Source organism: Emys orbicularis, chromosome 25, assembly GCF_028017835.1.
Source record: "Emys orbicularis isolate rEmyOrb1 chromosome 25, rEmyOrb1.hap1, whole genome shotgun sequence".
NCBI lineage: Eukaryota > Metazoa > Chordata > Testudines > Emydidae > Emys > Emys orbicularis.
Genome location: NC_088707.1, coordinates 12,388,911 through 12,403,651, shown reverse-complemented (window position 1 = coordinate 12,403,651; position 14,741 = coordinate 12,388,911). Strand labels below are relative to the sequence as shown.

General features: G+C 55.3%; 1 protein-coding gene across 1 annotated transcript in view; it reads right to left on the bottom strand.

Annotated features, from left to right (window-relative positions):
- Positions 1–14,741, bottom strand: part of LOC135894694 (alpha-2-macroglobulin-like protein 1) — an 81,392-nt gene that overhangs the window by 28,973 nt on the left and 37,678 nt on the right. The window contains exons 13-20 of the mRNA XM_065422832.1: positions 14,522–14,585; positions 14,232–14,377; positions 12,438–12,587; positions 11,334–11,522; positions 6,450–6,573; positions 3,645–3,798; positions 2,579–2,804; positions 2,209–2,335 (exon numbers count right to left, since the gene is read on the bottom strand). Of these exons, the coding sequence (XP_065278904.1) occupies positions 2,209–2,335; positions 2,579–2,804; positions 3,645–3,798; positions 6,450–6,573; positions 11,334–11,522; positions 12,438–12,587; positions 14,232–14,377; positions 14,522–14,585 (1,180 nt within the window). The remainder of the gene's footprint in view (positions 1–2,208; positions 2,336–2,578; positions 2,805–3,644; positions 3,799–6,449; positions 6,574–11,333; positions 11,523–12,437; positions 12,588–14,231; positions 14,378–14,521; positions 14,586–14,741) is intronic.

Genomic DNA, 14,741 nt, shown 5'->3' with positions numbered 1-14,741 from the left:
TGGGACTAAGAGGGACCAGACATCAATCCAGGCTCTCCACATCTTTCTGAACAAGTCTCTCATATTTCAAACTTGTAAGTAAACAGCCAGGCAAGGCGTGTTAGTTTACCTTTGTTTTCTCAACTTGTAAATGTACCTTTTACTAGAGTGTTTATCTCTGTTTGCTGTACTTTGAACCTAAGGCTAGAGGGGGATCCTCTGAGCTCTTTAAGTTTGATTACCCTGTGAAGTTATTTTCCATCCTGATTTTACAGAGATGATTTTTACCTTTTTCTTTAATTAAAAGCGTTCTTTTTAAGAACCTGATTGATTTTTCCTTGTTTTTAGATCCAAGGGGGTTGGACCTTGATCCACCAGGAGTTGGTGGGAGGAAGGAGGGGGGATGGTTAATTTCTCCTTGTTTTAAGATCCAAGGGGTTTGGATCTGTATTCACCAGGGAATTGGTGAAGAGTCTCTCAAAACTACCCAGGGAAGGGAATTAGCTTTGGAAGTGGTGGCAGCGGACCAGATCTAAGCTGGTAGATAAGCTTAGAAGTTTTCATGCAGGGCCCCACATTTGTACCCTAAAGTTCAGAGTGGGGAAGCAGCCTTGACAGAGGGTGGTGAAGCACTGGAATGGGTTACCTAGGAAGGTGGTGGAATCTCCATCCTTAGAGGTTTTTAAGGCCCGGCTTGACAAAGGCCTGGCTGGGATGATTTAGTTGGTGTTGGTCCTGCTTTGAGCAGGGGATTGGACTAGATGACCTCTTGAGGTCTCTTCCAACCCTAATATTCTATGATTCTATGGTTTGGGGATGGCAGTTCCACCTGCAGACAGACCATCCTGCACTGAAGTGGCTTCACTCAGTCACAGAAACTAACAAAATATTTCTTCGGTGGACTTTAGCTCTTCAAGACTTTAATTTTAAAATACAACACATTTCAGGAGCCTCTAACAAAGTGGCTGATGCACTCTCCTGGGAAGGTTTCCCAAAATCAGCCAGGTAAAAATGTCCCTGCATTCTAAGTCATTGTAGTCCTTGAAATGTAAAAAGTACTGTTTGGTTCTTCATATAATTATTAGTGACATTAGAGGTGCATGTATCTTATTAACTCTGTTTCCTAAACCTCCAGGAAGAAATCCCATCCTAAACCAGGCTGGCCGGCACCGGCTGTGATTTGGGGGGGGTGTGATAAATAAAGTGTGTGGCTCCCTTTGATGGACACCCAGCCAGCCAGCCAGCTGTAAAATCCCTCTTGGTAGCTGTTCTCTGGTTGCTTTACCTGTAAGGGTTAAAAAAGTCCCCCAGGTAAAGAAAAGGGCTTGTGGACTCCTCTGTGCTAACCCCAGATGCTTTTGTTTGCTTGTAACCTTTGAGTTGAACCCCCAAGAAAGCTATTTTGGGTGCTTAATTTTTGGAATTGCTCTTTTAAAATCTAGCAAAAGCCTAAGTTCCAGATGTATTTCTTCCTCTTTGTTTTTAATAAAATTTACCTTTTTAATGAACAGGATTGGATTTTTGGTGTCCTAAGAGGTTTGTGCATGTTGTTTGATTAGCTGGTAGCCACAGCTAATTTCCTTTGTTTTCTTTCTCACCTCTTCCCCGGAGGGGTGTGTGTGAAAGGGCTTGAGGGTACCCCACAGGAAGGAATTCCCAAGTGCTCCTTCCTGGGTCCAAGGGGTCTTTTTGCATTTGGGTGGTGGCAGCATTTACCGAGCTAAGGTCAGGGAAAAGCTGTAACCTTGGGAGTTTAATACAAGCCTGGAGTGGCCAGTATTAATGTTTAGAATCCTTGTGGGCCCCTTTTCTGCACTTGGCGTGCCAGAGTGGGGATTCAGCCTTGAGAGGGGGAGAAAAGAGAGAGAAGGCCAGAGGGGAAGGAAAGGACGGAGGGAAGTGGTGACTGGGGGAAATGGTGAGTAGGCCGTAAGGGGTTTCTCTGCTGGGGTGTCTTCTCCCCCACCCCCTGCAACTCTTCCCATCCCCTCCCCTTCCCCTTGGCACCAAGCTCTGAGTGACCCCGTCCTGTGCCCTCCTCCTCACTTCCAGCACAGAACTTCCAATGCCCCTTACCCGTCTGTCCCCCCACACAGAGCCTCCAAAGGCCCCTACCTGCCACTCTAGTGTGAAGGCTCCAGCACCCCTTCTCTGCCGCCCCCATTGTGCAGAGCCCCCCACCTCTTCCCTGCCCCTCCCCTCCGGCACAGAGCCCCCAGCGCCCCTTACCCAGGCTGCTCGCTGTCACCTCCCACTGGAAGGTTTTCCCTTCGTCTGCACAGAGGCAGCTGGTGTAGGCGCCGTCCTCGCCCGCCTGCACCTGGAACTGCGCAGACTCCGCCAGCGTCAGCTGCACCTGTGGGGCCAACACGAGATCCCCCTTAAGGCTGTGGGGGACGCGCTCACACGTGCAGCTCCAGCCGAGACGTGACCCCTCTGGGGCTCAGGCCCCCTCACCGTGATATGCTGACCCCAGTGGTCACAGGATCACAGCCAGTGACTGCCGGTGCCACTCGCCGGCCTGTGCCGCTGCCCAGCTCCCCAGCCCCAGGTCACTGGCCCCAGCAGCTCCAGCAGCTCAGCCCCGGGCGGCACTCACCTTGATGCACTGCCGCAGGTAGTTGAAGACGGTGGCCTTTAGGGCAAAGGCCTCTCCCCGGATCACGGAGTACGGCAAGGCCAGCTCCACAAAGAAGGGTTTGAAGGCCGTGAAGGTGGCTGTGGGCGAGAGCCCAAAGCCCACCTCGGCCGTGCAGAACATCCCAGCTTTCCACTCCGTGATGGTGTCGGGCACCGAGACTGGGATGTCCTTGGAGCCCCCCTCGCTGGGCCGGGACAGACACAAACAGTGTGTCAGACACGCGGCCGCCCCGTGGGAAGCACCCAGAAGCACGGCCACCGGAGACATCCCTGCCCGACCCTCTGCTGGGCTGGGGCCCTGGGCCGGTGGCATGGAAACAGGCCAATCCCAGACAGCAGAGAGGGGAAGAGCTGTCAGTGCCCCCCTCTCGTCCCCTCCTCCGCCCCACGCCAGCTAGCACAGGATCCTTCCCTGCCCCGGGACTCTCCGGGCTCGGCTCAATGTCCCACGGGATGGGGATCCCCCCTTCTGCAGCCAGACACGTCTCCCTGTCAGGGGGCTATTCCTGGGTGTCAGCCTGAATTCCCCCTGCTCGGGATCCCCTGCCCCTCCCAATTGTACCCCATGTGCCACCCTCCATGCCCCCCTCCCGGGGGTTCAAACCCCTCCCATGTTCTCAGGGTTGGAGCTTCCAGGCACCGCATGGGAATGACAACACCACGAAGGGCAATGGGGCCAGGATGATAAACCCCCTGCCGACCACGACGGGATGCAGGGAGGGGCTGGCCCGAACCCCGCTCTGCTGGCGAGACACAGGGTCTCGGTGCTGCCCCGGTTCCCAGCCCTCTTCCCCGCTCTGAGGGTTCATTACATCTGTAAAGAGACAAATCCCACGAGCTTGGGGGCTTGTTATTCCCTGTTGCTGTGCTGGGTTCCTCTCCGCTGGCAACAGGGCGCAGGAACCAGCCCCACGCAGGCAGCCAGCCCTCCCCCAGCCAGTGTGCTGCCTCTGGGAGCTGCTGCTTTCGAGGGTCTGGCCTGGAGGCCGCTCCGCAGGGACGGTCTGTGACAGCTCCTCACTCACCCCACAGGGACCAGGTCCCACAGCCACGTCTCTGGGAAATACGCACGTGGCGCTGGCTCCTCCTGGGTGCTGGGTTCCGGCACGGGCTGGGCATTGCTCACTGGGGTCGCTGCTGCACTATCTACACTTGCCTCCATGTTCTCAGGGGTCATGACTAGAAAAGATGCAAAGGGGTTGAGGGAACCCCACACTGTATTGGGGGCAAATCCAGGCGATGATTGATGTGTGTTTGCACCTGTAAAGTCTCAATATTTGGGGACATTTCGGAGACTGGATGTGGCACTGACCCCTGCCCAGATGTGACCTGAACTGGGAGCAGCCAGTGGCAGGGCTGGGGCTGGAGGGGGGTCAGGCTGTGGGTGCCCTAGATGCAGCACACACTAGTAGGGGGGAAAACAATAACAGAAAATGTGTAAATGGCAGAGGTGCTTAATGACGTCTTTGTTTCGGTTTTCACCAAGAAGGTTGGTGGTGATTGGACGTCTAACATAGTGAACACCAGTGAAAATGAGGTAGGATCAGAAGAGGCTAAAATAGGGGAAGAACAAGTTAAAAATTACTTAGACAAGTTAGATGTCTTCAAGTCACCATGGCCTGATGAAATGCATCCCAGAATATTCAAAGAGCTGACTGAGGAGATATCTGAGCCATTAGCGATTATCTTTGAAAAGTCATGGGAGACAGGAGAGATTCCAGAAGACTGAAAATGGCATGATATTTGCCCATCTATAAAAAGGGAAATAAGGACAACCCGGGGAGTTACAGACCAGTCAGCTTAACTTCTGTACCCGGAGAGATAATGGGGCAAATAATTAAGCAATCAATTTGCAAACACCTAGAAGATAATAAGGTGATAAGTAACAGTCAGCATGGATCTGTCAAGAACAAACATGTCAAACCAACCCGATAGCTTTCTTTGACAGGGTAACAAGCCTTGTGGATAGGAGGGAAGCAGTAGATGTGTTATATCTTGACTTTCGTAAAGCTGTCTCGCATGACCTTCTCATAAACAAACTAGGGAAATGCAACCTAGATGGAGCTACTATAAGGTGGGTGCATAACTGGTTGGAAAACCGTTCCCAGAGAGTAGTTATCAGTGGTTCACAGTCATGCTGGAAGGGCATAACGAGTGGGGTCCCGCAGGGATCGGTTCTGGGTTCTGTTCTGTTCAATATCTTTGTCAATGATTTAGATAATGGCATAGAGAGTACACTTATAAAGTTTGCAGATGATACCAAGCTGGGAGGGGTTGCAAGTGCTTTGGAGGATAGGATTAAAATTCAAAATGAGCTGGACAAACTGAAGAAATGGTTTGAAGTAAACAGGATGAAATTCAATAAGGACAAATGCAAACTACTCCACTTAGGAAGGAACAATCAGTTGCACACACACAAAATGGGAAATGACTGCCTAGGAAGGAGTACTGCGGAAAGGGATCTGGGGGATCATAGTGGACCACAAGCTAAATATGAGTCAACAGTGTAACGTTGTTCCAAAAGAAGTGAACATTATTCTGGGATGTACCAGCAGGAGAGTTGTAAGTAAGACACAAGAAGTAATTCTTCTGCTCTACTCCGCACTGATTAGGCCTCAACTGGAGTATTGTGTCCAGTTCTGGGCGCCACATTTCAGGAAAGATGTGGAGAAATTGGAGAAAGTCCTGAGAAGAGCAACAAAAATTATTACAGGTCTAGAAAACATGAGCTATGAAGGAAGATTGAAAAAATTGGGTTTGTTTAGTCTGGAAAAGAGAAGACTGAGAGGGGACATGATAACAGTTTTCAAGTACATAAAAGGTTGTTACAAGGAGGAGGGAGAAAAATTGTTCTTCTTACCCTCTGAGGATAGCACAAGAAGCAATGGGCTTAAATTGCACAAGGGAGGTTTAGGTTGGACATTAGGAAAAATTTCCTCTCAGGGTGGTTAAGCACTGGAATAAATTGCCTAGGGAGGTTGTGGAATCTCCATCATTGGAGACTTTTAAGAGCAGGTTAGACACACACCTGTCAGGGATGGTCTAGTTAATCCTTAGTCCTGCCACGAGTGCCGGGGACTGGCCTAGAGACCTCTCGAGGTCCCTTCCAGTCCTATGATTCAGCACATGGGCGGGAGCCAGGGAGTCCTGAGCTCAGTCTCAGCTCTGCCCTGAGCAGTGTTAAGGGTACGTTGCACTCCCAGAGCCCTTCACAAAGAGCCGCTAGCCAGGCAGGTCAAATCATTAGCCTCACTGAGCAGCTGGGACATGGAGGCCTAGGGAGGCTCAGTGCGTTTCTACCGCAACCACCGAGCACAAGTGGGCATTGCAGGGCCCCATGTGATCGCCTCCATAACACCCAGCTTGACTCTCAGATCCCAGGGCAGCGCGTGGGGCTGGAGCTAGAAAAGCCATCGGTCTCCGTGTGAAGCGAGTGTATCTGGGCTGGAGTCACTGAGAGACAGGCAAGGAACCGGGCGATGCCGCGGTCACCACCACTTGGCACAGTGTGATTAGCATGTGTGTTGCTGTGGTGCCTGCAGGAGGTCGGGTAGCGTCCCTCCACAGGCAGCTGCAGACCCTGCCTCAAAGAGCCTCCAGCCGAAGGGGGAGGAGCAGAGCTGAATTGGAAGGGTCAGATGATCACGTGTGCCCAGCTCCCACTGAGAACACTGGAGAACCCTCCCACCCTGAGCCCAGTGGAGAACAATGGAGAATCCCCACCCAGGATCAGAACCCAGGTTGAGCCCACAGGGCCATCTCCGCTCACAGGGCAGAGAGGGCATTTGGAATTGCTGATCAAGAGAGATGGAAGTGCCCAGTCCACTGACCTAGTGAGGACAATGCGGGGCCCCGCCCGACAGCCGAGTTTAGGACAGCACGACGTGTTATAAAGCGTTTATGTTCACAGGGCTCCTTGGTGTTGGTGTTGGTGAGAATTTTCAAAGCCGCATCCTGGGTGAGAAGGAAGACAGAGGAAAAAGCATCAGGAGCTGCTAAAATAGGGGATTGTGGCATCATACTTTGGCCTTACTCCTCCCTCACCTACGTTGGAAGCAACAAGAACAATGGGAGGACAAAGACTTCAACTTAGGAGACTGGTCCCAGGCTTAAAAGGGGAAGCCTGTTTTAAGAACTGTAACCTCTACTGGGGTTTGAAAACTGCTTGATCCAAATACTGCCAAGTGTAATAAGGTTTAAGATTTAGATTGTGCACTTACCTTTTATTTTCTTTAGTAGCTATCTCTAACCTTTTGTGCCCACCACTTATAATCACTTAAATCGATATATATATGCCATCATGTGCCAACAATGTCCCTCTGCCATGTACACTGGCCAAACTGGACAGTTTCTACGTAAAAGAATAAATGGACAGACGGTACAGTTCCGGGGTGCAAGGCGGGGGGCTTGGGAGATTGGCTGGTGCCTTTCTCTGTGTGATTCGTATGCGGCTCTGGGAGCATTCATGCAATCTAGCTGGGTGGGGGGCTCCACATGCTGTTGTGCTGAGTGATCACAGCGCCTGGAGGGGTTTGCTGCTTGTCACTAGCAAAGCACTGTGAGAGACAGCCCAGGCTGGAGAGTGAAGGGGGCACAGCAGTATCCCAGTTCCAGGGTGTACCGGGGATCCCATCACACAGAGCTGTGCCTGCGACAGGAGGAGAGGGGCCTGTGAACCTCAAAGGGTCCAGTCTGCTGTCGTCCAGCCCTGAGCAGCCTGCTTGGATTCTCCTAACCGGGTGCTGGAGGCTTTGCCCTTCCCTCTGCTCGATGCTCATTTCCTTGGCAACCCTCTGCAGGAACGGCAGCGTCTGCACGTGGCTCTTATACCCCTTCAAAACGTCGCCCTCAACCCCAGATTTCGGTCTCAGGCAAAACTGCCAAACGGAGCCGCTGCAGAGCGGAGGCAACGGGCGCAACCCACCCTGGGTGGGGCCTGAACTCACAGCCCGTGGGCACCCCGGTGATCCACAGGCCACAGCACGTCCCCTGGCGCCCCTCGGTCACTAAAAACCCGCTGGCTCCACGGAGCCCCAGCCTGGCTGCACATGCGCCTCCCACTCTCTGGGGCCTCCGTTCAGGTCACCCCTCCCCAATCAGGGCAAACAGCATGATGAGAACAGGGTGGTCGTGTAAACCCATTTTATGGGGGGGGACTGTATCTTGGCCCCCCCCACTCAAATGACCCCACATGTGGCCCACTAGCCCCTTCCTGCCCTGCCATGAGGCACAGCACATCTCAGGCCAGGCTGTGGATGTCAGAGCACTCAGACACTCCTCTTTAAACAGCCAGCGACGCTCAACCTCCACTCGAGCAGAGCTGCCGCCCCCCTGCAATGTGCAGCACCCGCCCACGGGACCGGCCGCGCTCCCCGAGCTCCCCCCGCGGCAGCATCTGTCTGGTCCCCTGGTGCCCAGAACCCAACGCCCCCGCCTGCCTGGGGAACAGTTCTGGGGAGTGACTTGTCCACTGGGCAGCCCCTAGATGCTGCGGTGCGCGCGGTGCTGGGTGCCATGGGCAGCACGCTCACTGTACGGGTGCTGGCAGGGGGAGGGCGGGTCCCGGCCCATTCCACTATGGCCGTCTGACTGGGCTCCCACGCCCTGGGGAGGCTGCCAGCACTCAGAGCAGCCCCAGCTGGGCCAGAGCCCCGGTCTCCTGACTCCCAGCCCCCGGAGGGCTTTGGGAGGATGTCGTCCATCCCTCCCTCTGGCGGGGAAAGATACCATCACCCCCACCTCCTCCGCACCCATCTCCCACCCCCTCCTTGTCTCCTCTGCACCCATCCCCTTCCCCCCCACCTCCACATTTCACTCAAGTGGCTTCCTCCTCCTCCAGGCTGCCTGGAACGGGCAGGGGATCACTGGGAGCACCAGAGGCACCGTCTCCAGGAGCTCCGTTCCCACACCCAGTGCCACCGCAGGTCCTGCTGTCCGGGAGGAGCCATTTCAGGAAAATCCTGCTCTGCCCCTGTGGCCCTGGGCAGGAGCAGGCTCAGTCGCTCTGTGGCGAAGGCACGCACAGGTCGGTGGGCATGTAGGAGGGAACGGAGCAGGCGCGGTGCAGAGGGATTCCTCGCAGAATAATGCTACCAAATTCCAAGTCTCTGCTGGGCATTTGGGTCCTGCCATTCTCAGGGGCTTCCCATTCAGCCAAATGGGGCTGCAAGTCATGGGAAAGGCAAAGGGCACCTCCCTGACCCCAGGGCGACCTCCTGGCCAAGGGTCAAGTCTCTGCTCTGAGGCAGGGAGCTTCTCAATTAAACAGCTTCATTTTATCATGGGAAAACCGAGTATTTTTCCCACCTCCCCTTCTGAGCAACTGCTGAGCTGTGTGTAGTAAGATGAGGCCCTGAAACATAAACCCTTATCAGAGGCCCAGTATGAGGCCTGAGGCCTGAACTAAAGTAATGGTCAAGACTTTGCTAACATAAAGCAAAGTTAAGCTGTGAGCCAGAGGCAGGCCCTGCTCACAGAAGCTGGCAAGGAAAGGGCTGATGCTGCAAGAAGATACATACCTAAAAGGTACGGAACACTAGATATCAGAACGCTCCAATACTTGCACATTCCACACAGATAACAAGGAACAAGCTGACCTATCCCAATGACAGGGCCAAAAGAATAATATGATGAATAGAGTTGTTTTGTTCAAACCAACATGTACAAGGTGAGAGGCGGCACCTTACTACGTAGTGGGGTTGTACCTTGCTACGTAGAGGGGTTGCACCTCAATACGTCAGGAGTGATGTGTAACTTGTTTGTACCTGTGTATAAGAATGTATCCCTGGGGTGGTGTCTTTGTCCGGCCGAGGGGGCAGTGGAAAGTCCTGCCACTAACTGAGCTGGGTCCATTGCCAAGAGACACTTTCTCGTAGTATGCCCGGTAGACTAAGTAATCTACGGGGAACTGCAATTGTGTCCAAGGTCGCAATAAACCTGGTCGACGTGACTTTGCATCTTACTAGACTCTGTGGTCATTGGGGGTTCTCTTCGGGTCTGCTGGGTCACTATCTGCGCAGAGCTGGGGCAGCACACGAGGGCACACACGCACGCAGCCGAGTGATATCAACATAGGAGAAAGCAGAGCACCACACCGGTAGCATCTGACAACACTGTGTTAGCTAAAACGCCTCAGAAAGTTCAGCCTGAGGCCAACCCCTGGCTGGGGAAATTTAAGCCCCAACCGTTTCAGTCTGACAAAGTTACAAGAACATTAGAGGAGTGAAGTTCTGGAACAGCCTTCCAAGGGGAGTAGTGTGGTCAAAAGACATATCTGGCTTCAAGACTAAGCTTGATAAGTTTATGGAGGGGATGGTATGGTGGGATAGCCTAATTTTGGCAATTAATTAATCTTTGATTATTAGCGGTAAATATGCCCAATGGTCTGTGATGGGATGTTAGATGGGGTGGGATCTGAGCTACTACAGAGAATTCTTTGCTGGGTGTCTGGCTGGTGAGTCTTGCCCACATGCTCAGGGTTTAGCTGATCGCCATATTTGGGGTCGGGAAGGAATTTTCCTCCGCGGCAGATTGGCACAGGCCCTGGGGGAGTTTCACCTTCCTCTGCAGCGTGGGGCACGGGTAACTTGCTGGACGATTCTCTGTCCCAGGGCCTGGGCCATGTCTGAAGGTGGCTGGGGAGGTGTATCCTAGGCCTGAGTTTGCTAGGAGCATCCCTGGGGATTTATTGGAACAGGCCGGACCATTTGGTGGGATTCGCCCCTGGATGCCAGCAGCTCTGGGCACATCGGAGCCTGTCATAACTATAAAGGGAAGGGTAACAGCTCTCCTGTGTACAGTACTATAAAATCCCTCCTGGCCAGAGACTCCAAAATCCTTTTACCTGTAAAGGGTTAAGAAGCTCGGGTAACCTGGCTGACACCTGACCCAAAGGACCAATAAGGGGACAAGATACTTTCAAATCTTGGGGGGGGGGAAGGCTTTTGTTTGTGCTCTTTGTGTTGGTTGTTGTTCGCTCTTGGGACTGAGAGGGACCAGACATCAATCCAGGTTCTCCCCATCTTTCTAAACAAGTCTCTCATATTTCAAACTTGTAAGTAAAAAGCCAGGCAAGGCGTCTTAGTTTTACTTTGTTTTCTCAACTTGTAAATGTACCTTTTACTAGAGTGTTTATCTTTGTTTGCTGTACTTTGAACCTGAGGCAGAGGGGGGTCCTCTGAGCTCTTTAAGTTTGATTACCCTGTAAAGTTATTTTTCATCCTGATTTTACAGAGATGATTTTTACCTTTTTCTCTAATTAAAAACCTTGTTTTTAAGAACCTGATTGATTTTTCCTTGTTTTTAGATCCAAGGGGGTTGGATCTGTATTCACCAGGAGTTGGTGGGAGAAAGGAGGGGGGAGGGTTAATTTTTCCTTGTTTTTAGATCCAAGGGGGTTGGATCTGTATTCACCAGGAGTTGGTGGGAGAAAGGAGGGGGGAGGGTTAATTTCTCCTTGTTTTAAGATCCAAGGGGTTTGGATCTGTATTCACCAGGGAATTGGTGAAAGGTTTCTCAAGGCTTCCCAGGGAAGGGAATTAGTCTTTGGGAATGGTGGCAGCGGACCAGATCTAAGCTGGTAGTTAAGCTTAGAAGTTTTCATGCAGGCCCCCACATTTGTACCCTAAAGTTCAAAGTGGGGAAGCAGCCTTGACAGAGTCAGTTTAGTCTTTTCAGGCTAGAGGAGTGTGAGGCCTGGCCAGGCCCAACCCTACCTTAAACAGGCTGTAAGCATTAGGCAGTGGGGGAGTCCAGCTGCTAATCCCTCTGCGACACCTCCACTGGTCACCTAAGGCGCGGCAGTGAGGAACTGGAGTCTCACTGTGCGGAGGATCACATGGCTCAAGATCTCGCACTGCATCGGGATAGTCTCCTTGGGGAAAATTGGGGAGCAGGTTATAGACCTAAAGACAAACACAGACAACATCAGCCATGAAACCAAGACACGAGCTACCCCAGAGCCAGCTCCTGCCCCTCCTCCCACTAACACATCACCCCACAAACCTCCGCTCTCACCCCAGCCTCATCTCTAGCCTGGACACTTCCCCTCACCCTGCCCATCCCCCATCCCCATCCCCCACGTGGGTGTCTGTCCTTGCACCTCCGCCCCCAGCCCTAGGAGAGGAATGTGCGACTCCCAACGCCCTGGAAGAACCTGGGTGGGGGAGGGCAGGTGCCGCTTCTCTCCGTGGGGCAGTGAGTGGATCTTAGTGCCCCTCCCCCACTCTGTCCAGATCACAGAGGGGCCGCGTCAGGGGCTGGCCCTGGGACCATGGCTCACAGGGACACATGACTCAGCCCCTGGCCCATCGAGTCCCGTCTCCTGCTGCCCCACGGGGTTTGGGAGGCTCCACTTGCCATTTGCAGAGCCCGTGAGCTCCTGGACGGCAGGCGCCAGCGACGGGCCGAGTATGATTCCATATCCACCCGGGCAGGGACAACTCCCACAATGCACCTGGCCAGCTGTCCCTGCTGTACATGGGGGCAGGGAATTCTCCTGTCCCCGCCCCTGGGGACCAGTTCTGCCCTGGAGAGCGAGCTCCAGTTACCCCGGCCATTATCTCAGCTCCAAGCTCCATGTTCCCAGCCGGAGCCGGGGTGAGGGGGTGCTGGTAGGGGGGCACTGCAAAGGCTGATGGGAGAACAGGCAAGGCAGGTGGGGACCCTCCAGAGTTAGGGGGTGACAAGTGCCATGGGAGCAGCCCTCAGACCGGGAGAGGTGGCCTCGAGGGGTGTCCCCCAGCGGCCATGCATCGCCCCTCCCTGCGAGGGGGGAGGACTCGTCGGGGGAGGGGCCGGACGAGCGGCTCTGGACTCACCGTGTCGACGCTGAGCTCGGCCTCGGGCTTCATGAGCAGCACGCTCTGATCCACGGCGCGGACGGCGCACAGGGACCCGGGGGCAGCCTGCACCCGCAGCTGGAGCTCTGAGCCCGGCAGGGCCCGGTCCTGCGAGAAGGCCAGCTTCACCTGGCGAGGCACAGCGCGTCACAGGGGAGGGGGAGAGAGACCCCCAGGGGCAGGAGGAGACAGGCCTGGGCAGGGGCGGGGGCAGGCACTGAGTGTCACTCTGGCCCCAGGCCCCGCTGGCTGAAGGGCTGGGGCTTTGGGGGTCGGTGCTGGGGGTGGGGGGGTTGAGGCAGCCCAGGCTCATTGAGCGCCCCCGTGGGACGGCTCAGGGAGCTGCAGTTATTCATAGACACTTGGGGGGAGGGGATAGGAGGTGCAGGACGGTAGGGATATGACAGGATCGCCAGCCCCACCAGATAAAACTCATGAGTCAGACCCTCTAAAAGTCCTGAGATTCCTGAAAAGGACGTAGCCTTGGGCTCCAGTCTGTCCTCTGGCTTCTCCGCTCCCCGTGCCCCTGCCCCTCCCAATACCAAGCAGATGCCAGTTGCTGGGGGGCAGCCCCCATTGCCGAGGGGGGCATTGAAATGCCTATAGGTAACAGTGCACTGCCTCCCCGGGCTGGGGGTGGGGGGTAGAAGGGACACACTTACCCCCAGGGCAGTGGGGTGAAGTGGGAGGGGGCAGAAGGACTCAGCCAGACGCCACAAGATGGAGGGGAGAGGTAGAGGAGGAATTCTGTATCTTTACCTCCCTACTCCCACAGGGGAGGGGCCTTCCCCCCAACTGACCCCTATGCGCAGTGGGGAGGGGGCTGACGCTGGTCCCTGGTGAAAGCTTTTCTCAATGACAGGGACGTCCCCCTGCCGGCTGCCCAGAGAGTGGAGCCCCAGCCTTCACGGGGGGGCATTTCTACTGCTCATCTGGCTAACAGTGGGAGCCGGCTGCCGGCCCAGGGGAGGAGAGGGGCCCCTTTTTCCATGACATTTATGCCCCAGTCGACTGGAGGGGCAGCAGCCCCCTTAGAAGCCCTCTAAAGAAATATGGCCAGCTGGCCACCCCGCAAGCCTCCAGAGGGGAAGGGGGATCAGACCATCATATCCTGCCCCCCGCTCCAGGAATCTCCCAGGGTGAACAGGGGCAGGCGCAGGTTGGAGGATGGGCAGGGGGTAGGGCTGAGGTAGCAGAAGTTCGGGGCGGTTGGAGGAGCAAGTGGCTGCAGAGACTGGGGAGTGGGGAGGGCTCAGGGCAGCAGGTACCTGCCGGGGAGCCCAGAGTGGGCCGGGGAGGGGCCGGGTCCTGGTCAGTGGGATGGGAGGGACAGAAGCAGGAGCTCTGGGGAGCTGGGTACAGGGAGGCGAGGGGTGGGACAGGCAGGCAGCAGGTACCTGCTGGGCCCGGAGTGAGAGGCTGAGCCCGCGGGGGAAGCAGGGTGGGCTGGGGGACTCAGGAAGGGTTTGGGGGAGCAGGTACTTGCTGGGGCCAGGGAGAAGGGACTGGGAGGGGGGGAGGGCAGGCACCTGCTCCTCCATTGTGCGGGGGCCGGAGCTCTTCCCGTCACCGCGGGAACGCCTGCAGGCGGGGGCGAAATGGCTAGTGATCAATCACCAGAGCTGGCACTACCGCAACGACCCTGGTGCTGCTGTAAGGCCGGGAAGGGAGGGGCCGGGGGCACCCAGTGATGCCCCTGCTCAGGGCTCCTGTTATGGGGCAGAGAGCGATTCCCCCACCCCAGAGGCTCCTGCGCCCGAGCCCCAGGCTCACCTTGTTTGGGAAGCACTTTGCCATGCGCAGCCGGGTGCGGTCGGCAGCCAGCTCTCCATTGGGCAGCACTGTGTAACCCAGCACCATGGCAGCGGGAGCCAGATCAGCGCCGACGGGCAGCTTCACGGAGAAGGAGCCCTTCAGCCCTAGGGACGGTGGGAAACACCCAGGGGAAGTCAGGCCCAGCCAGCAGAGCCCCCTCCCCCAGCCCAGCCACAGCTCAAGGGGCTCAAACCCCAGTTGCCCACTGGGCGCCCCCCATCTGCACAGACCCCTCCCCCGCCACTTACCAGCCCCCACCCTGAGGTCCAGCCCCTTGTGGAGGATCCTGGCGATGGCTCCCTTGGCCACGACCTGTGGAGGAGGAGACGGGGGTCACTGAGCTGTGTGATGCTGTGTGGAATCTGGGAGACACTTTATGGTATTGTTGATACCAACATTATAAAATTGCAGGGAATCTGACCAGATATGCCATGGAAGGTGTCTGTGAAAATGGTGCGATTTGCCAAG